This window comes from Lampris incognitus, chromosome 2 (genome assembly GCF_029633865.1).
Source record: "Lampris incognitus isolate fLamInc1 chromosome 2, fLamInc1.hap2, whole genome shotgun sequence".
Lineage (NCBI taxonomy): Eukaryota > Metazoa > Chordata > Actinopteri > Lampriformes > Lampridae > Lampris > Lampris incognitus.
This window is the reverse complement of record NC_079212.1, coordinates 132,340,585-132,362,857: the sequence shown is the minus strand read 5'-3', so window position 1 is coordinate 132,362,857 and position 22,273 is coordinate 132,340,585. Positions and strand designations below refer to the sequence as shown.

The 22,273-nt window shown below is 42.3% G+C and overlaps 1 protein-coding gene across 3 annotated transcripts in view; it reads right to left on the bottom strand.

Moving 5' to 3' along the window:
• Positions 1 to 22,273, bottom strand: part of dlgap4b (discs, large (Drosophila) homolog-associated protein 4b) — a 49,818-nt gene that overhangs the window by 16,549 nt on the left and 10,996 nt on the right. For all 3 annotated transcript variants that reach the window (XM_056272928.1, XM_056272927.1, XM_056272929.1), the window contains one exon: positions 294 to 736. In XM_056272928.1, the coding sequence (XP_056128903.1) occupies positions 294 to 736 (443 nt within the window). The remainder of the gene's footprint in view (positions 1 to 293; positions 737 to 22,273) is intronic.

Genomic DNA, 22,273 nt, shown 5'->3' with positions numbered 1-22,273 from the left:
TGTTTGTCGCATTGTATAAAACAATTAAAATACCATTGTTAAATTATACAGCTGTATGTAGCATTGACATTCACATTTCTTTATACAGCGCCACCAGTTGGCAAACCAGGAATAAAGTTTTCTCGTTCATGGATTTTCTGCCATTCACTAGCAGACACTTTTGTGTACAATGGTGTTTCACTAACAAACAGAGGACTAAGTATCATGATTGGTAATGGCTTTCCTATTGTTTCCTTTTGTTCCCTTTAACTTGAACCTCAATGGGACTGCTGCAGCCACAGCAGATCAGCTACCTGTATGCCAATGGAGGAGAGTTTCCTCCTCGGTACAGGGACCACTTGGTGCTCCTCTGCCTCTAGGTTCCCTTTATTTACTGTTGTCTTTGGGGGCCTATGGAACACTGCAGAATCGACGGTCTCGGTGGAAGCGCTGACTGAGGCGGTGACCGTAATGGGTTCCCTGGGGATGGCGATTGGGGTGGGGATGATGTGTGGTGGTCGGGGGATACCCCGGGCCAGGCTGTTGGCACGAGTGCTGTCCAGGCTATCGGAGGAGTTGCTGTGGGCGTGACTTGACTGGCTGTTGACCTCTGAACGACGGTCCTGCTGGTCCAGGTAGTTGTCCTGGGCCGACTCGGTGCTGCTCTGCACTGTCACAGAGATGTAGGGCTTGGACGTGGTGCGGGGCGGCACGGGTGGTGGGGCGGCCTTCTTACAGGTGGTTATGCACGTAGAGACTAGAAGAGACAGAGAAGAGTGGGGAAGGGATAGTGCAAGCAATGAGACAATGAGAAAGAGCAGTGAAAACATGAGGAAGAGGGAAAAGATTTTAGTTTGTCAACCTCGTGAAGCCTGGTTTTGTCTAGGCTGAAAGATTATTAAGTGTTGCTAAGGGGAGCTCCCCTTCATTGCTCATCATCAACAAACAAATGATTCCCATTTTCACATGTCTCAACCAAAAATTGTGCAGTGCCATGCCCTTACATAAGACATTCCCATATCCATCCCGAGACAGAGACCACCTGAGACAGAGAACTGCTCTGTAGAGAGGATAATCAAATTGGGCACAACAGAGAGCAAACATACCTTTTCACACAGTATAACATGGCCAAATACTTACAAACACACAATCAGACCAAAGCCTCAACCAAGAATTAGGTGACTTAGACCGCTTTTATTTGCCACTGCCTTATATGCATGTCTCATACATACAAGGCAACAAAATTATGTTTCACATGGACCTCAGTGCCACATAAAAATAAAACACACGCAATAAATATTAAAAACAAAAAGTGCATTAAAAACAAAAATTACTTCACAGACCTAAACATCACAAGCACACCTGACACGGACAGTGAGCAAGAAGGTCAAAAAGTCATTCTATGGGAGGTCTAAGTGTTCAGGCTGTTGAGGAACCTCAAAGCCTGAGGTATTAAACTGTTGCATAGTCTGGCGGAGGCAGCACGGATGCTCCGGTATTTCCTGCCAGAGGGTAGGAGGGTGAAGTGGATGTGGGAAGGGTGGGTGGGGTCCTTCACGATGCGAAGAGCCTTACTAACTCAGTCATGCAAATTGATACAAATAGGTGACGACCACCTTACTCCAGGTGTCATATAGCTAGTTGCCATGACAGGAGGGGGGATAGCACCTGCACGCGTGAGAGAGTGAGAGAGAGAGGGAGAGAGAGAGAGGCAGATTACTCTCACCCACAATATAAAAACTGGGTGCCTTGACACATATTGTGCAGAATCGGTAGAAAGCAGAGATAGCCATTCCCACTACCTCTTACATAATAGATACTGCTGAAGGCTCAATGCTGTGTGGTGTCACATGGAAATGAGGATGACTAGGGTGTCGGTGACTCTGTGAACCAGAGGGAAGACCGATGCATTGCACACTTGGTGTTGTGTGTTATGTTGGACCATTTTACACCCCACGTTTTCACGTCTCTTGGAGCTACTTCTACTAGGGTTTGAAAAAAAAACAAAAACGAAGCTGAGCTCTTCATAATAAAACATTTCTGCAAGTGGAGTAACTGCGGATGAAAGTTTCAACCTGCCTCAGCAATGCGAAGGCACTGCCGTCCAACATCAGCGGAGATGAGAGGAATGCACTCACGACTCCCAGTAAGGACAATAACATCATCATCCTTCCGGCAGACAAAGGCAGATGCACTGTTTTATTAAACCAGACAGATTATCATGAGAAAGTTATGTTACTTAGCGACATAAACACTTATGAGCCCTGAAATGAGATGCAGGCAGGGGTTACAAGAAAAAGGGGATAGATTATCTGGAGCTGTTAGAACAAGACAATGCCACTGACCGAATTTTGTACCATAGATTATACCCAAGGGAAGCTACACCTAGTCTGCATGGTTTACCTAAGCTACATAAACAGTGTGTGCCATTACTGCCTATTGATAGCATGATTAACTTAGTGACCTATAACATCTCTAAGTTTCTGGCATCTATTCTTAACCCATTGGTAGGCAGTAATGAACATCACATTCAGAACACTATGGATTTTGTGGATAAGGAGGGACATCATTATGGAGGCAGATAAAACAACAGTCTCTTATGATGTCACATCTCTTCACGTGTGTTGCTCTTGATGAAGCAGTGGAGGTAGTTCATATGAAATTACAGGACGACCTCATCCTTAGCGATAGGACCACCATTACCGCTGACCAAGTGTGTCTGCTCCTGAAGATGTGTATTCAGTCTACGTACTTCATATACAGGGGGCAGTACTATAAGCAGAAGCATGGGTGTGCTATGGGTTCCCCAGTCTCACCTATAGTGTTTATGGAGTGGAAAAGAGGGCTCTGATTTCCTATCCAGGGACACCACCTAGCTATTGGTTCAGATTTGAGAAATTCAGATTTGTGGGAAGATGGCGGTGCAAATTCATGTTTGCAGCAGCCTCAACCAATACTGGTGTGGGAAGATGGTGCGAATTCACATTTGCAGCAGCCTCACCCAGTACCATCCATGCAGTGTCTTTGTCCATGTCTGCGCCTAAGTTTTGTCTTTATTTGATGCCTGGGAGAGCTGGCACTGGATCAGCTGGGAGAGCTTGGTCTCTGCATCCTGTGGGCCCAGGGACCACGGCCTTGCCCGGAGCTGCACCCGACGAGGTAACTCTGAGGACAGTCTGACAGGACATGGAAGCAGGGTAGGCTAAGCTAAATGCTAGCCTATGTAGACCAGCAGTTCCGATAACATCGAGTGCGGTCCGGTGGCGGCCTCACCTGGTGTTGACTGTAATGTTTTTAATGTTGTCGGGTGGAGTGTGGGGAGGTGTGTTGCGGGTGTCTGGCTGGGAGAGCTGGTGCTGGATCGGCTGGGAGAGCTTGGTTAGTGGGCCCAGGGACCATGGCCCCTGCCTGGAGCTGCGCCCGAGGAGGAAACACCGAGAGCGGTCTGACAGGACGCGGAAGCAGGGTGGGCTAAGCTAACTGCTAGCCCATGCAGACCGGCAGTTCCAACAGTCACCCTGGCTGGCGTTTGTTCCCTTGGACAGTGATTTTTTGTTGTTGTTTAGTTTGGATATGTGTGTTCTGGCAGTTTTTGGATGCGTTTTTGTCTTTGTGTTGCACTGCTGTGGGCTGGGGAAATGGCATTTCGTCTCATTTCATGTACACCAACACATGAAATGAAATGACAAAGAAAGTGTCCCTGATTCCTGATTTGTGACACCTGGGTTAAAATTAAGTCTCAGGACGTACCACATTTCACCGACCACATTAAGTTCACCAGGGAGGATGTGAAAAATTACAGGTTAGCCTTCTTAGACTGTGAAATTGCAATTGGTGATGGAGGACAGTTGATTGTTGATGTTTACCATAAACCAACCCATACTGATCAGTACTTAAGGTTTGACTCTCATCATCCACTGGAGCACAAACCAGGAGTCATCAGCATGCTGTACCACCAAGCTGACAACTTCCCCACCGATGCTGTGGCCGGGGAAGGGGAGAAATCCCACATTAAACAGGCCCTAGTTAAGTGTGGTTATCCTAACTGGACGTTTGTCAAAGTCAGGAAGATGCCCAAACAGTGCACCAGCCGATCGAAGAGAGAAGGACAACAGCTGTCTAAGCATAAACCAGTGGTGCTCCCATATGTGGTGGCAGTGTCAGAACAGTTGAGACGCGTATTTTCCAAAAACCACATCTCAGTTGCTTTCAAACCCCAAAACAAACTGCACCAGAAATTGTACCAGAATAGTACACAAGGCCATTGTAACTTTAGTTAATGGTCACACCCATATTTGCATATGAAACCGATCGTTGGTTTCGGTCGTTATGCCATTGGACAATTTTAAGACCACTGAAAACCTGCCTTTTTACCAAGGCCTATGGTCTATAGTCTTGATATTTGTTTGAATCTTTTTTTTCTTATCTAGTGTAACGCGTCCTTGGGTTCCTTGAAAGGCGCTACACAAAACTAAGTTGTTATTGTTGTATTGTTTATAAGGGTGGGGATACCTGCAGTCCGTTGAGACTGAAGAGGTCACTTAGATGAGTGATGAAACGTTTCTCCCAGTAAACGTCGTGTCCAGATGAACTGACTCAACTTTCTATGATTTCTGCAAGTTTACAATCAATTTATACACTACCGTTCAAAAGTTTGGGATCACCCAAACAATTTTGTGTTTTCCATGAAAAGTCACACTTATTCACCACCATATGTTGTGAAATGAATAGAAAATAGAGTCAAGACATTGACAAGGTTAGAAATAATGATTTGTATTTGAAATAAGATTTTTTTTACATCAAACTTTGCTTTCGTCAAAGAATCCTCCATTTGCAGCAATTACAGCATTGCAGACCTTTGGCATTCTAGCTGTTAATTTGTTGAGGTAATCTGGAGAAATTGCACCCCACGCTTCCAGAAGCAGCTCCCACAAGTTGGATTGGTTGGATGGGCACTTCTTTGAGCAGATTGAGTTTCTGGAGCATCACATTTGTGGGGTCAATTAAACGCTCAAAATGGCCAGAAAAAGAGAACTTTCATCTGAAACTCGACAGTCTGTTCTTGTTCTTAGAAATGAAGGCTATTCCATGCGAGAAATTGCTAAGAAATTGAAGATTTCCTACACCGGTGTGTACTACTCCCTTCAGAGGACAGCACAAACAGGCTCTAACCAGAGTAGAAAAAGAAGTGGGAGGCCGCGTTGCACAACTGAGCAAGAAGATAAGTACATTAGAGTCTCTAGTTTGAGAAACAGACGCCTCACAGGTCCCCAACTGGCATCTTCATTAAATAGTACCTGTTAGAGCCTGTTTGTGCTGTCCTCTGAAGGGAGTAGTACACACCGGTGTAGGAAATCTTCAATTTCTTAGCAATTTCTCACATGGAATAGCCTTCATTTCTAAGAACAAGAATAGACTGTCGAGTTTCAGATGAAAGTTCTCTTTTTCTGGCCATTTTGAGCGTTTAATTGACCCCACAAATGTGATGCTCCAGAAACTCAATCTGCTCAAAGAAGTGCCCATCCAACCAATCCAACTTGTGGGAGCTGCTTCTGGAAGCGTGGGGTGCAATTTCTCCAGATTACCTCAACAAATTAACAGCTAGAATGCCAAAGGTCTGCAATGCTGTAATTGCTGCAAATGGAGGATTCTTTAACGAAAGCAAAGTTTGATGTAAAAAAAATCTTATTTCAAATAAAAATCATTATTTCTAACCTTGTCAATGTCTTGACTCTATTTTCTATTCATTTCACAACATATGGTGGTGAATAAGTGTGACTTTTCATGGAAAACACGAAATTGTTTGGGTGACCCCAAATTTTTGAACGGTAGTGTACATTACAAGTCCAGCCCACAACACAAACGGCCAACGTGTACTACTCATCAAAAGTCTTATACAAGTGTCTCAATTTACCACCCTTGCCAATGGGTTCTAGAGTACCGTAAATAGGTTGTAGCAAACTACGGTGAGTGCAGCGCAGGTCAGCGCAGCTACTCATTCAGTGTTCTCAGCGTCTAATCTATAAATCATCTCAACAGTCTGCGATGAGGACATGGCTTACTTTCTCTTGCCGTCTGGACAGGATCAGTAAAGGAAGAGATAAAAGGTCAGTCCATGAGACCTTCTATCCCCTAGTGACTGACACAGTTATAATAAACTTCAGATAAGCAGGCCACAAATTGCTACAGAGGTAATCACACCTCTGCTATCCTGGCATCTCTTCTTTGGTTACCGGTGAAGGGTATGTATCTCTTGATCTGGCCTCGAGCTATATTTCAGACCTTTTATCCCTCCGTGAGCCGGTGTGCAGCCTCAGATTCCCACAGGATTCTTCTAGCAATGCCATGCCCACATTTAAGAGTAAAGACAATAAGGATTTTGCAATCAAGTGTAAAATTCTGTCCATGGCCAAAAGCAGCAAATAAGATGAGTGGTGTTTATTTGGGATGTCAATCAGACAGGTTTATTTGCACGATTCATTCATCACGGTCATGCCACTCATCGCCGATCACTGATCACATGCTTGGCTGTTTACGTGCAAACAGATTGTGCATATTTTTTCAAAATGTCATCCAAATACTCAAATTCTCTGCTGTTGATTTTAACTATAGCTTAATTAACGAAGCTTTGGGTCCACAGGGTCAGTCCACAGGGTTAGTGGTCGTGTCAGGAAGGGCATCCGATGTAAAATTTTGCCAACTCAGTATGTGGATCGACAAGACCATACCGGATCGGGTGAGGCCTGTATTAACAACGGTCAGCATTGGTGTTGTGCACTCATAGGGTCCCGACAGAAACGGCAAAATCCGCTGTGGCGACCCCTGAGAAACAGGGAAAAAGCTGAAAGAAGAAGAATTAAAGCTTTGGCACCTTTCTTTCAAGGCAGCACACAGATGACTTAATACTTATGACAGCAAAGGCAGAGTGTGATGCTCGCTAGCAAATTCTTTCAATCCAACCTCTTTCAATGGAACATGATAAACTTATCAGTTAGTGTTTGAACTGTAACAAACCTATTCGACACGACACTGGAAACACCACTGGAATGTTCTGCAGATTCCACATAAGATCCCAGAACAAAGCCAGGACAGAAGAATTCATTTATTTATTTGTGGAATTTCCCCCCTTTTTCTCCTCAAATGTATCCAGCCAACTACCCCACTCTTCCAAGCCATCCCACTCGTTGCTCCACCCCCTCTGCCGATCCGGGGGGTGGGGGGTGGGGGCGGCTGCAGGCTGCCACATGCCTCCTCCGATACATGTGGAGTTACCAGCCACTTCTTTTCACCTGACAGTGAGGAGTTTCGCCAGGGGGACGTAGCATGTGGGAGGATCATGCTACTCCCCCCAGTTCCTCCCTGAATAGGCACCCCGACCAACCAGAGGAGGCACCAGTGCAGCGACCAGGACAGATACCCACATCCGGCTTCCCACCCGCAGACATGGCCAGTTTTGTCTGTATGGACACCCGACCAAGTCAGAGGTAACACGGGGATTCGAACCGGTGATCCCCATGTTGGGAGGCAACGGAATAGACCGCTACGCTACCCAGACACCCCGGGAGAGAAGACATTTTGAAGTTGAGAAGTAGGAAAAAAAAAATCTAAATAAGAGAAGTCATCTGTCAACACAAAGCTACATAACAAAGATGTTAGCTAATCAGTACAAATGAAGAAGTGAAGCAACATCAACTGCCATATCACGCTGTCTGCTATGAAATAGACCAAATGCATTTCATCTGGAGCCGAAATATCCCAGCTCTGCCTCGTCCGACAGAGGACATCTCTCTGAAAACATGTCGGTGATTACACTGCACACCACATTCTGTCTCTTCCTTTTCCACTCCTTACATAGCTAACTGGAGGGGATAGTTATCAGCCACAACGTGTTATTAAAGCACATTAAACTGCAACTGTTGACACTGCAGCTTCACAAAATGATGGATGCTCATATTTGGAAAAAAAAATATTTCCAATAAAACTCTGCGTTGGGTGGATTTGATGGGTGGAAAGATGGATTTTAGTGAGTGCAATTTAAAATGTTATTTGATCATGTGTTAAGAGGGTTGGGTGAATTTTCCATATACCAAGATATGTGGAGCCACACATTTCCATGGACCACTAGCTTTCGAACTCAAAGACTAGTTGTCTCACTAAACAGACGTCAGGTCTACGTTAACAGAAAGCGAGTCCGCTGGTGTTAAATTGTGGAGTATGCTGACAGTCAAGACTTTCTGAGAGATTTTCGGAGAAAACATCCTAAATATTTCACCTTTATGTGAGAGGAAACGTTTATGACAGTATTTCAAACCATCTATGAGCTAGTTTTTCCTTACCGTGTGATGCCCAGTACGCTCTCATAGACATTTAAAGATCCCATTGAATGCTACTGTGGTTGAAAATCTCAATCTCTTAATGAAGGCTCAGAAAAGCCTTCCAGCAAACATGTGAGTCCACCGAGATAACACCTAAACAAAAGGTCTATTGTTTTCCCCGCCTCGTCTTAGCCTAATCCTCAATATGCTTTTAAATTTACCAAATACCCAACTCATGACCTCTCACATATCTCCTGAGCAGACTCATGTTGTTTAATAAATCTTAACCATCTTCATTCTGCTGTAATTACAACGGAATATGAAGACAGTCAGCAGCTCAACACCGAGTCGCTGTTCTGTATTGGATTTAACAGGTCACATTTTGAAGAACATTAGCGCTTTTGTTTTTTTAGGGGAAAAAATGTAGATTTAAACTGACACACTGAAGATAGCAATCAGTTTCTGGCTACCATTCGTGCTTTGGGGAGGACCTGTTGAGAAAGACTGGGTGCTGTCCATTCTCCACGTCTCCACTGACAGATGCATGCTGGGTTTAGAGTTCATTGTTGGTGTTGCAGCTATATGACAATATGGCTTTGCTCCAGCATTTGCAGCCTGCTGGACACATATGCACGGGGATGCAAGTGTGTATGAGAGAGCATGGATGCCAGTGTGTGCATGTGTGTATGTGTGTGTGTCCACATTTGGATACCTTCCCTGCAGTTCTACAAGTGTCACATCGTTGCATTCATCGTTTTGAGCAGACTTTACCCTTAGGTCTAAACACCACAAAATCTGCTTTATTCTCAAAAAAAAAGAAAAGAAAGAAAAAAACAAGCCATAAAATCACAACTGACATGCATCCCCGACAGCACACAGTAGACAGAGTGCAATTGTCGGTGGGGTTACTGAAGTCACATTGAGGTTTTAATCTGCAAAGGAACCATACTGTTTTATGATATTCTGCCTGTGAAGGACTGAAGTTACACAGGAACTTGGCTAAAGTGGCGTCTCACAGGGAGAAAGAGAGAAACTAAGCAGCAGAAATGTGAGATTTCAGCAATTTGTCTCCTACATTTGTCAGCCATGAAATGCTCAGTGCAACGCACTAAAAACACACAGCGCTGTTAGAATAAAGCACATCCCGGAACTGACTGGTAGCTGGCACGGATCGCCATGCTTGACAAAGCCTTTACTAAGTGTGGACAGCTATCTGGACAACGGGGTTAAATTTTGTGCAAAACAGTTGTGTAGCTAAATACTGTTGCTTTTTAATGAGGACCCCCCCCCCCAAGAAAAGAAAAAAATCCTATTAAATGCAATGACCGGTTGTTCTTGCTTAACCAGACGGGAATTTAACAACTGCAACCACCAGTCGCCTTGTGCCAAAATGCTCTACTAAATGGAGTCTTGAGTGGGCTCTGCTGTTTCTATGCCATCTGGACTGTGGCCTGACCCTTCTCCCAAAGATTTTCCAAGGTAGGAAAACAGCTAGCTTCTAAATGCTGCAGTCAGAAACGGCTGCTGGCATCTACATGGTTCCTCAGCCAGTTGACCTGCTCACCCTCTCACCGCAGAACACAATAAAGTTTTAGCATAACAACTTTGTAAAAACAACCAAGTGTCTTCCAGAATTATCTGACACTGAATCAGCCTACCGAGTCCCACTGTGCCGAGGAGAAACATCTCTACATTTCTCAGTTTTTCTTAGTATTTGCCCCAAACCGCTAGCTTCACCATCTTTCCCTCTCTCGTTTCCCATCAATCTTCCTTTTCTCCTAAAGGTCAGCAGGTCTGATGTGAGGCAGAGATGCATAAAACAGCAGGAGAAGATTACACAGTCGCTGACAGCTCGGCTGGCTATTACACAAGGGTGGGTGACACAGCTAAGAGGTATGGGAATGCAAGCCCCCCCCCACCCATCTCTATCCCCACCACACACACATAAACAGCTACCGCCAGTGTAAACAAGGTGCCGATTTAGCACCAGCTTGATGCCACTGGGTGGTTATCTAGTGAAGTGAAAACATGTCCCACTAAGAAAAGTGCTAATTCTGTTGAAAATGAATAACGTTTTCTTATTTAAAATAATCAGGGTTGGTTATCTGAGGGTCTTTTGCACAAATGTTAAAATTTTTTCACCCTTGTTTTTACTTTTATAAATTATAATTATATGGCAGCCCAGTAGAAACAAAACCCGACATGAGATTATCATCTAAATTTGATAGAAAAATGAAAAAAAACATTAAAAAAATATATATATGCCAGATGAAAGAGTAGAGTGACAAACCTCTTTAAAACTAAAAGCAGTGAATTTTCAACAATATTTACTCTTATTTTGTGGTTGCCCCAAATTTTTGTTAACGCCGTCAGACAGGGCCGTTGCAGGGGGGATGCGAGGCCCTGTGCGAACTTGGCATATGAGACCCTGCTCGTGGACATGCATGTACATGAATCATAGTCACACACACATAGCTATTCTAGTTCTACTGCACGCATCATCTCGGTGCAACACATTTTAACAAGTACAATAATAAGGCATCATCATGCACAGAGTCTCAGCTATGACTTTTTGCTATTATAGTCTTTCAAAGGAAAAAAAAATCAACTGTAAATCTATTGGCTTTACACCGATCTGAAATATGATCCAAAATATGAATGAAATGTGGACTATAGACATGAAATATTGAATTTTACATCCTGCTCAGACACCACATCTCTGGAAGTGTTTACAAATTTATCCACCCATCCACGCAGTGCCCTATGAAAATCTTCCTTTTTTAAATATTTTCCCTTTTCTCTGCACCCGATTCGTGTTTACGAAATTGGTTGCAGCCGACATTCTTTCCTCGTCTCCCTCTTCCTCGCAGTGAGGAAGATGAAGCACGCACTACATAATGACGCAATATCGAAAATGATAAAACCTGAATAATTTGTTAGATTTTTCATATGTGATCTTGACTATGCATAATGGAATTGACACACAGGAATTTCACTTCAGAAGCATCATGCTGGGTCAAGAACAGTCATGAAAAATTCCATATTAAAAAAAAATAAAACCGCAGGATTGCGGGCCAGGCGCAAGGCCCTGTGCAATCGCACACTTCGCACAGCCAATGCCACGGTTCTGCCATCAGATATTTATTAAAAAAAAAAGCAATAAAATCAGGCAACCACATGGTCAACTATATTCCTGAAGACCCTCTTTCCATGTCCCACATCTGCTAAATGCAACAAGGTCAAACAAGCTCCTTTAAGTTTGCTATTTTTTCAATAATTTTTACATATTGATGTTGCTACTGTTACAATCATGACGTGTCAACGCTGTCTCTTTTGTATAGGAAGAATTATTCTTAATTATGACATATGATTTTGCATTTTAAGTAGAGGCCAGAGCCAGCTAGCAACAGAGGGAAAACAAGATGGCCTCTGTGTACAACTCATGCATGTCATGTAAAAAAGTGTTTTTGTCCACACCGTCACATGTCAACACCATCAGGTTTCTGTCTGACAGTGGTGACACGTAGTTTGACAGTGTTGACAAAAACATCCAAATCATCCTCAATCGACGCTTGAATATAGTTCATCATCACAATAAATAGTAGTATGGCTTGTAATGTTTCATTAACCTCTTTATTTACAATACACAAAAATTGCCCTTTATTTCTTCCAAACACACAGGCCTACAATATTTCCTTACTATATGTATCCCCAGTGACTTAAACAAAAAATGAATTTGGTAACCCTATAATTTACAGGCCGTTAATTATGCAGTAATTGTGAAGAAATTACGTAGTAATGTGAAGAAATGACTACGGGTGGGATGACACTGGTTCAAATTCAGAATCCTTCGATACGGTCTTAATGGTTCGAGATGCTCCCTGATGGCCTGGCGGCCTGTCCAGGGTGTCTCCCCGCCTGCTGACTGACTGCTGGGACAGGGTCCAGCACCCTGCGACCCTGAGAGCAGGATAAGCAGTTCGGATAATGGATGGAAGGGTGTGTTGGATGGATGGATGGATGACCAAGATTTCACTCCTACCTAAAACAACTACGGACGGTCAAAATGACCGCCGGGTTTTAAACTCTATATTCTGCCAAGATAGATACCCACTTGAGATATTAATGCATTTCACGTGTTAGTATAGTATGTCTGTTGCGAAACAACTGACACCAAAATGAAAATTTTAACAACTTTAATACTGTAGTGAGTTCAGGGGCAGCTGGGACGCGAACCCGGGACTCCCGCACCACGGGCGACTACGTTAACTCGACTATAAGTTCTGACCCATTAGCCAACGGGCTAGCGAGTCTACACATTCGTGATTGTTACAACACTATTTTTTCAAACAATTTAAAATCGCCGCTGTCCAACGCCTGTCAATACTGCAACGCCTCAGTGGTAGTCGTGGTGCCTCTGAAACGGCGGCTGTACCCAGACATGTTGGAAGTAATACCTGAAAAACAAAACGGAAAACACACCTGCGGAGAGGTTTGTCAAATAACTGGAAGCGCTTTGAGTGGCTGTTGCAGCTAGAAAACCGCTATCAAAAATGCAACTTGATTGATTGATTGCTATTGCTAATTGTCGTGGCAATTATTTAATTCCACTCTGACAGAAACGAGAAATGAGTCAAAAATCTCTTACAGTATTGTCACATGATTTTAATATATGTTCATGAACAAACGCATTCAAACCCAGGTGCTTGAATGCGCACCGATCAAAACAGTACAGTCTCTCTTATAGGACAGCTGTCTGTTCTTCCCCTCCTTATCTCACGTTTTCCAGCTCTCATCCACCAAGCACATTTCTCCAATTACTGTGTACACACTTGCTACACTCAGTGAGTCTCCCATACAGCCAACAATTAACAATAGGCACTTATTTGTGCACCTGGAGAAGACACTTTATAAGACCAACTTTGTTCTGGTACAGATGGACCTCAAGCATCTATCTAGGCACTGTAAGGTCATGGTATAAGATTAAAACTAAGCACACATCAAATATCAACTGCCCTCACACTAATCTAACAAATGTAACAAGGCCTATAAAAGGTGAAATGTCAAAAAAAGAACGGAACGCTGTGAAGGAAATGACGCAAACAACAATCAATGACACGATGTGCACAATGACGTGCAAGTTACACGCGGTCATTTTGACTGCTCATGGTAGTTTTAGTTAGATCTCATAACTTTTTTTGTGCAATTGATCTAAAACTAATTTTAATGCAAATATATGTAATTTAGGAGCATTCAAAGAGCGGCAGATCTGTATCTTTTTTTTTCCCCCCACAAAGTTATTAAACTTTGAAAATCCAAAACGGTCAAAATGACCGCCTTGGTCGTTCTAGTGGTTTTTAAAGTTTACAGTTTTAAAGTAAAGCAATTGTGTTACACAACAAGAAAAGACGGCATACAATTTTGTTAGAACTTTTGCACTTGCACTATGTTTGAATACGTGTCTTGACAATGCCAAAATGTTGGGCCTAGTTCTTAAAATAAATGAAAAACAGACAACTGCAATGGCGCTTTGTCTCTTGCTTACCAAGGCATCCACTGTATTGTATTGAATTGAAATCGTGAGCCCTGAATCGTGAGACGTATCAAACCGTGAGATTTGTGAATCGTCCCAGCCCTAGAAACGACCCACCTCTCTTACATCTTGTATGTTGGCTATACCACTTACTATAACAATTATCTCCCATATAATTACCATCCAACCCCTTTATTGTGCTTTAATTTTACTTTAAAATTACCCAATATGTCCCGGTAATTCTACTACCACAACTTGTCATTGTACTGATTTTACTTTACTGTTATTTCTTAGCAATTTCTTCACATTATTACCGGCCTGTAAATTATAGGGTTACCATGAATTTAGTTGCACCATGAATGAATGAATGCCTTTATTTGTCATTGCACAGCTGTACAACGAAATTAAGTAATTCATAATCATTTTATAAAATTTCAACAAATTAAGCACAATTAAATTCATGGTAATTTTGCACAATTTCATAGTAATTCCATTAAATTCTGACTTTCCTTTTATGTATTTTAGGAAGTTATGGCTAGGCAGCAGCTATCAGCGGGGGGATGAAGGAGAAGAAACAAAAGAGGAGAGAGAAAACATACAGTGAGCCAGAGTTAAAGGAGGAATACACGAGAAAGAAGAAAGCCCCTTTTTTTGTCATTGTATTCTTACATCGAATTGTATTCTTAGAATGAATGTGTTCTCTGCATTTAACCCATCCTGCTGTATAGGAGCAGTGGGCAGCTGAAGTGCCCATGGACCAACTCCAGTTATTTCTTTCAATTGCCTTGCTCAGGGGCACAGACAGGAGTATTAACCCTAACATGCATGTCTTTTTGATGGTGGGAGGAAATCCACGCAGACACGGGGAGAACATGCAAACTCCACACAGAAAGGACCTGTGACGGCCTGGGGTTCGAACCCAGGACCTTCTTGCTGTGAGTCAACAGTGCTAAGCACTGGGCCACCATGCTGGAAAAGGAAAGATGGAAGAAGAAAGTAGAGGACAGGAAGCTAAAAACCATTAGTGATTTGAATGAAAGGGAAAAGAGGAGTAAGAGACAGGCATGGAAACGTAGACGGCAGGAGTCAAGAGAGCGTAGGAGACATTCCCCAAGAGTCAGTCCTTTGGATCAGACTATACAGGAGCCAGCTCACAGTAGGCAGTCTGCAGCAGGGGGAGGGAAAGGAAAAAAAAACGAAAAAAAAAAACCAAGACACTCGATAGGGATGAAAGCGTTGAAAAATAAACTTCAAGAGATAAAAAAAAAAAGATGGGAACAAACCGAAAAAGCATTGGTGACAAGAGGAAATTAGAAATGGAAAAAAACAACAACACAAGAATCATCAAGGAAAAAAAAAACAAAAAAAACAGCTGATGCTACAGGGAAGCAAACTCACAAACCCCTCCATCAAGAAAACCCTGCTCTTCCACACTCTCCACACTCTCATCAGTTCATCTGGACACAACGTTTATTGACGGATACGTTTCATTAGAAACGTATCCGTCGATAAACGTATTCGTCGATAAACGTGTCCAGATGAACTGATTCAACCTTCTTTGATTTTCTTACCTGGATTACTGAACATGCATCGAGACTCCCTGTTTCACGAAATTAATTTGATTTAATTCGTTATTTGTTGTACCAAACTGTTAGATAAAGTTGTTAAGCAAGGTGACCTGAGTGGTGAAAAGGTGGCCACTGCCACCACCGTCAGGTCTGTGTCACCACCGTCTGATGGAACTTTGTTTTAAATTAATATGCTTATAATCTGTTCTAAAATTGATATTTTGTTTATTTAATGCTAATGACAGACGTTTCATGATGTAAAAGTTTTTAAAGGAGTACACATGAAATAGTATAAAAAAATAAACAAATGTGAATATTCAACATGTAACAGCATATAGTGCACCCATGGTGTAGATACAATGATTTAAAAGCTCTAAATCTACACAAGACTAAATAAATAGGAATAATGAGCTTTTTTATTGAGTCTGACTGTGTTGTCAAAAACTAAGTAATGCCAGGGAAAACATTTTATGTAAAAATTACAAAATCAGGTTGCATCAAAATATTGCTTGACTACTGAGACCTTGTTTTATAAAAATACAAGTTTTGATTTCTAAAGATTTCAAAAAGAATTACTTTCAAAATTAAAACCGGTTTTATCCAAATTCTCAAGAATCAGTTGAGTGTGAACACAAAATTTTACTCTCCCTGTCCTGCTGTAGGTCTTTTTATTCTTGTTTATTTTACTGTGGTTCCTGCCCCCCCTCTTCTTCCTCCGTTTCCTTCTTCTTCTCATCATCACAATATACTATACTATTATGAAAAGAGCATACATTTGAGTTTAGCAGATAAACAGCGTGCTGGTAGGTCCAATAGAAATATAGTCAGCTTTGCAGACGGCCTATGGTGATAAGGGTGGTGCCCTTTGTGTTATTTTTCTGGTAGTCAGGTGGTTGGGGTGAGAATGCCAGTTGCTGATGTGGCAATGTCGGGATCAGACAGGTGTTGAATTCAGCCCGGTTTTGACATGATTTTGTCGTCGCCCACAAATTTCCAGTGTCTGGCCCAATTAGGAAAGCCGGGAATGACAAACGGGCATTTTTACCACGTGTAGTGTGACATAATCGAAGAACAGCGACGTGGCATCTGGGACGCCCCGATGAAAAGTCTAGCATGTCGGAATTTTTGTATTTTCCTGCCTCGTCTGACATCTCCAACATGTTCCTTAACGTTGACCAATAGGATGACAGAGTGCTCTCTGGTGCACATATGTAAACATGGCAAAGAGAAAGGGATGCTGCTCTTGCTGCTGTCAGGTGGGACGACGAACCCGAGGAAAGGGTCGCTGAGCAGTGGCAGCAATACCCCTGCAGGCCTTTTTGACATTTCCTCGAAGGAGAACCTTGCCAGAGTCAAAAAAGATAAATGTTGCAGAGAAATAGCAGAGGCACTTCAGCGACCCGGTGACTAGCTGGCTAAACTATGCTAGGTTATCCTTCCTCAGTAGCACTAGCCGCAAAAATGTCCACAATCATTTTGTCTTCCTTTTCGCAACAAAAGACCACCAGCATCTCACATAGCATTTCTCTAGCCATGATTGACAATTTCTCGTCCCTCCTCCCTGATGACCCATGAATTCACGCGAGATAGTGAAAGGCAGCATACGATGGTTGGTAGTGTTGCCAGTCTACCGGCTAGGACACGGCAAGAATTTATGGCACTATGATTGCCTAATCTGACATGGTGACCATCGTGAAAGACAAAAATATCATGTAGTCTGATACCGGCATAACATGGAGGTCTAGATGCAAATTAGCCTGTAAATATGTTGCTGTATTTCTTTCTTGTTTAGCTCTGAGCCAAATGTGGTTGTCAAGTCAATATGGAAATAATGATAGATGGTGAGTGGAGAGGCGATAATAGAAATTGTAAATATATTGTTATTCAAATAAGAGGAAATTTCTTCACGATGTAGCTATTTCATACAGTATGGAATGGCTGAACTACATTAACAGGGCCACAAGTATGATGACCGGAATTCAAATCAATACTGACAATAATACAAATGCATGTTTAGAGGGTTAATTAAATGAGCTGATAACCACTGATAACGGTTTTCTAAATCAATGAGGTTTCCATCCAAAGTAATCTCGTTTGTGGGATTGTAATGAGAACACACAAATGCTGTTTGTTGCCTTGGGGAAAAAATATGGGGGAAGTTGTTAACATCATGAAATAAGATTAGTTGGTTGCGGACAAAGGAGGGAAACAGCAGGGCATTAGGGACAACATATGGCCTTTATTTTGTGTGAGCTTGGTTACTCCAATGGGTTTTAGTCCAATGGATGGCCATTTGCCCAAGTCAACTACCCGATTCCCTTTCTATTTTCCAGGTCAACGAGGAACAAACCAATATTATTGTTCTCACCATGGTTCCACATCAACTACTGCTGCACCCTTTGAGTTTGTTTGTAGTTAACACTGAGGTAACACAAGTGTAGCATGACCGAGGCGGCAGCGGGGTGGACTGTAAGATATGTGTTGAGTTGGAAATTATGGTCAGACCAAAGAAATACATGAAACTCAGTGGGATAGCATAATGGCACAGGAAACACAGGAACGTGTGCAGCTGACTTTGCAGTAAACACTGAAAAATGACAGAGTAACACCATGCACTCACGGATGGGAATCACAGTCATTGCTATGACTGATGTTAGCCTTTCACAAATGTTAATTATGATTTGGTGTGACATGATCTGACAATGCATTACAACTGGAACATTTGTTCACAATTCATTTGTGGTGACCCATACAATTTCCCCCTTCATATTAGTGCAAGTAATCTGCCTCTATTAAATAGGAGACTCATCATTTGTATCCTAAACTTATTTTAATTTCTTAGCCATTTGCCAATTATAATTTCAAACACTACCTCTTCTGTGCAGTTTTTCATACACTACTTTCTGCATGCACACCTCCATATGCTACAATCAGGCTGTAGCAGAGGAGACTGTTTTTTGGTTATTTTTCTTCTCATCTTTTACATTATTATTTTTTCAATTTTTGCCATTTTAAAAGATCATCTATGTAAGCAAATAACCAAATTAAACTCTCTGTAAGAAAAGAGACATTTACTTTTCCTTCCTCCAGTGGCAGAAAATTACATCTAACATCTCCTGTAATTCTGATTTACATGAAACCAAATACAGATTTAATAACCCGAAAGATTTAAGATTTCCTCTGTGTGGTATTAGATAAGTCTAACATGGCCGGAGCTCAGCAAAGGGGGGGTGGGTACACAGGGCCAGGTCAGATGTTCCGTTTATCTAAATAGCTGAAGTAAGGTTAATTTCTTCACAAATGACAGAGTGAGTCACCTCAGAGAGAGCAGTTGAACGCTGACCCAATTTGACTCCCATCCCACATGTCGCTTATTTCATTCATCTAGAAGGGAGGGACCGGGGACGAGGGCACTGGTGGGTGCATAACACTGAAACGAATGTGCCAATCTACTGAATGAAGTCTAAGAAAGCTCTGACAGTAGGGCAGTTAAAATATTGTGAACCATGAAGGTTGTATTATGATTCTGCCAAGATTGCTCCCTCAAACAATTTTTGGAGAGAGAGTAGCTTACAATCCCACTCACTGAGCTCAGGGCTCATCAACTCCTACTGCAGTTTTGAGAAGATCAGTGACGGTCTTAAATCAAGTTTTGAAAGGTCAAAGCTAAGTTCTGAATGGTTGACGTTTACTTTTGATAATTTTCAGATCATAATTTCTGTTAAATTCTTTTTTGTGTTGTAAGAAAAAAGTTTTCATTGTTGGAATGTGTGACTATTACAGTTTTAATGTTTGTAGCACAAATGAGATTCATAGTTGAGAGGCGTTGACTAGGTGGCTTAGAGGTTAGTGCTGTTGCCTAATAGCAAGAAGGTGCTGGGTTAGATTCCAGCCTATATGTGTGGTTTGCATGTTCTTCCCATGCCTGTACTGGTTTCTGTCAGGTACTTGGGTTTCTTCCCACAGTCCCACGAACAGGAATATATAAATTGCCCATAGGTTTGTACAACTGTGTTTGTGGGCCCCACAATGAATTAGTGACCTGTCCAGGGTGTCTCCCTGCCTTCTGGCCAATTCCTGCTGGGACAGACTCCAGCCCCCTGTGATCTCAAATTGGATTAAGTGGGTATAGATAATGGATGGGTTGAGCAGAAAAAAAAACCCTGTAACCTACATTCAAAAATGCAATACATTCTTCACAGAGATTCAGCAGTTGGTCTGTGAGGGTTGTAATTTCTGTCATTATTCTCCCGGGCAGAAGTTTGATTGCGAGTTTTCACTGTTTGATGAGGATGGTCTGAAAATGGAAACACATTTGCAAAACCAACTGCCTGGGAAAAGGGACACAGTCATAACATCATAACCAATCAATTATCTTTTTTCTAACTTTAAAGGGAAACAATTATGACTTTGAACAGAATCTTAAGTACTGCATTCCATTACCACCCATAATACTGGGCAGTCTTCTGCATGTCTCTGAAATGCAGCCGAAATTGTGTCCAATGGTGATGTCACTGGCGGACAATATACATCTGTATGTGGCATTGTCATTCGCATTTTCTTATACAGCTGTACATAGCATTGTTATTCTCATTTTCCAGCCGTATGTAGCGTTATTATTCTCATTTTCTTATACAGCTGCATGCAGTGTTATTTTCTTATACAGCCATATGCAGCATTGTCATTCTCATTTTCCAGCCATATATAGCGTTGTTATTCTCATTTCCTTATACAGCTGTATCATCATCATTGGTACTCACTCACTCACTCACTCACTCACTCACTCACTCACTCACTCACTCACTCACTCGAGTCGAGTCACTCACTCATCACTCGGGTCACTCAGGGTCGAGTATGACTCCCCCTCTAGGTCCTTGTGGGTATCCTTGCAGGAGGATGCCTGTGTGTGACAGCTTTTTATGTGGAGTGGCTGATGCACTTGCAGCCACCACACGGTCCTTGGCAGGAGGTGGCCAGAGTCCTATGGCATGGAGAACCAAGAAGATTGGGGACCACGCTCTGTTGCAGCCTTCATCCACCTTCACTGGCATTGTCTTCCGCCAGTTCCGCTGTTGAGATCTTTGTTGGATCGCACTTCGTCTGGAACCTCCCCTTTGACCTATCTGCCTTGGGTGACCTTACCAGGAGCCAAGCTCCGGACGGCATAGCTCTTGGTATTATTGATACATGCAAGCTTCTCCACCACGGCAAGGTGGCGATTTAAGGGAATGACAGCGATACATACAGCTGTACGTAGCGCTGTCATTTGCATTAGCTTACATAATGCAGCCTATCAGCAAACCAGGTAGTAACGTTTTACATTCAAGGATTGTCTACCTATGATGTCACCAGTGGACACTTTTCCTTACAATTTTGGCGGCGTTTCAGAAACACACAGGAGACTGCTCAGTGTTATGGCCGATAATGGACTGTTAACCCTAGAAAGTATAGAGATAATGTGGAGAATCATGACTGTTCCCCTTTAACAGTTTTCACTGGCTCGGATTAACTATCAATTTTGGCTAAATAAGAGTATTAAGTAGTATAATTCGTCTAACTGTGTTTTCACTCTAAAAGCAAAGCCAAATTTTGAGGCAATGCAAATCAATAAAAAGTCAGGCAATGTTTAGCCACAACTTGAGTCTTTGTTCCGGGCAATTTGAGATGAGCAAAAAAGTCACCAGCATGAGCTGAAAAATATTTCCCCACCTACAAATACTCTAAACCAAACTTTAGCCTTTTAGAAGCTAACATTTAAAAGTGACTTTCAAACAGTAAACACTTTGTTTTGACAGTTCAGATCTGGATTAGGATCTTGTGCCTTGAGATGTGGCAGTAATTCGCTTCTATAGATTTGGCCCTGCTTATTCTGGTCTTCTGTAGGCTGTTGAACTACTTTAACAGCATCCCTAAAATTGGAAACTATCCTCTCCCCTGGATGAAATTAAGCAAGAAATGAAAAACAACGCATAGTAAAGCTCATATACACTTGGAAATTGTTTTGTACCAAACGCCAAGTGCCCCACTGCCTGCCAACCACGTAAATCCCATGAACCACCTTCTTCTTCTCCACCTTCTTCTACCCAATCTTCTTCTTCTCCACCTTCTTCTACCCAATAACAGTCAAATTCATAGAACCAGTCCGTAATCAAAAACTTTTCACTTTTTTCATGTTTTTTTTTCTGGGCTCAAGATAATAACTAATAACATAAGACAAATCAATTCCAAACTCAAGTATGAATTAAAAAAGTGCATATGGTGGACATTTTAACATTTTGACGATAGGTAGCACCAGGTTCTCTCATGCAAGCGACTATTATGTCAATGAAGTCGCTACATTGCAAACCCATTGTACAAAAAAATAAATAAATAAAAAAAAAATCCACCACAGAAGAGCTGAACAACCCCTGCATTCACTAATGAAATCTGCTCCCACAACACAGCTCCTCTTGCCACATTGGGGCCATTTCTCAGTGTGCCGTTTGTAAGTTGGTGTCTAATGGCATCCCCAAGACTCTCTGTCATCACCATCACAAAGGGATCTCTTCAACTGACATTTTAACACATTTTGTAGGTAGATGCTCAACCGAATAAGCATGTGAGCTAACACCTGCTCTCCCCGACCCTGCCACAGGCTTTCACAGGACCTCATGTCATAATCACAAAGCAGAGCAACGTAGGGTCACATTCTGCATCCCCACAATAATACGTATCCCATCGATCTGCGGCGTCGCGGATCCACCTATGTAAAGGTAAAGCGGACCTTGATTATAACACCTCCGATACACGCAAGGAAATGAAAAAAAATAACCACGTATAGATCATTTTAACAGATTTTCCCCATTTCTAGATTACCAACACGGTTTTAAGATCAAACT